The sequence below is a fragment of the Cucurbita pepo genome, unplaced genomic scaffold (assembly GCF_002806865.2).
Source record: "Cucurbita pepo subsp. pepo cultivar mu-cu-16 unplaced genomic scaffold, ASM280686v2 Cp4.1_scaffold002312, whole genome shotgun sequence".
Lineage (NCBI taxonomy): Eukaryota > Viridiplantae > Streptophyta > Magnoliopsida > Cucurbitales > Cucurbitaceae > Cucurbita > Cucurbita pepo.
In genome coordinates this window covers 1-940 of record NW_019648394.1, presented here as the reverse complement: position 1 = coordinate 940, position 940 = coordinate 1, and the positions used below count along the sequence as shown (strand labels likewise).

The window sequence follows — 940 nt, the reverse complement described above, 5'->3', positions numbered from 1 at the left end:
ACACGAAGCGGTATGCCAGCAAGGACACTGGACCCCGAAAAGGGGTGGATTGGAGGGTCCCACACCAATTGGAGAAGAGAATGAGTGACCCAACTAGCAGATATTGTGAAATCCCACGTCGATTGGGAAGATAACAAAACTTTCTTTATAAGAGTGTGGAAATATAAGAGCTACGAGCGTCCGAAAAAATATAAAAAATAAAAACACTCACCTGATCAGAAATATACTTCTTGATGTCATCCTCACTAATCTTGGAGCCTTCAGTTCTAACAACAAATGCAGCCGGAATCTCTCCAGCTGCTTCATCTTCCATTCTATGAACCATCAAACCAATTTGTTTCCTTAATCATAATCATAATCATAATCATAATCATAATCATAATCATAATCATAATCATGTTCACGTGGAAACTTACGGTACGACAGCAGCAGAAGAAACATTAGGGTTTGAAGTCAAGAGAGCTTCAAGCTCAGCTGGGGCCACTTGATATCCTTTGTATTTGATCAGTTCCTTCAGTCGATCGACGATGAAGATCTCGTCGTCGTCGTCGATGAACCCCAAGTCTCCAGTGTGGAGCCACCCATTCTTGTCTATAGTCTTCTCTGTGGCTTCTTTGTTATTAAGGTAACCTGGTTTATGATTAAGCTTCTAATTTAGCCCATTATAAATTATACCTTATCTTGTTTTATAAAAATAATTAATTATTTAATTTTGTTCACATTATTATATTTCACATGCCTTATTAATTCAACACATTATTTATTATTTTATGGATCATATTTAGGCCTACATCTGATCTCAATAAATAAATAGAGGCATTTATTATTTTTCTGTCACGCATTTATTTGAAAAATTAATTCTCTTCTACCAATTCAGGGCTTCCATTTATTATTTGTCGTGTCGTGTCGTGTCGTGTCGTGGGGTCTACCGACGTTAAAA

At 36.9% G+C, this 940-nt stretch overlaps 1 protein-coding gene across 1 annotated transcript; it reads right to left on the bottom strand.

Moving 5' to 3' along the window:
• Nucleotides 1-211: 211 nt before the first annotated feature.
• On the bottom strand, nucleotides 212-630 carry LOC111786662 (4-coumarate--CoA ligase 1-like; the record flags this gene model as incomplete). Its single annotated transcript, XM_023666893.1, has 2 exons — nucleotides 212-314; nucleotides 417-630. Coding segments are annotated over 2 exons (317 nt in total), but the record flags the coding sequence as incomplete, so codon positions are not given.
• Nucleotides 631-940: the final 310 nt, after the last annotated feature.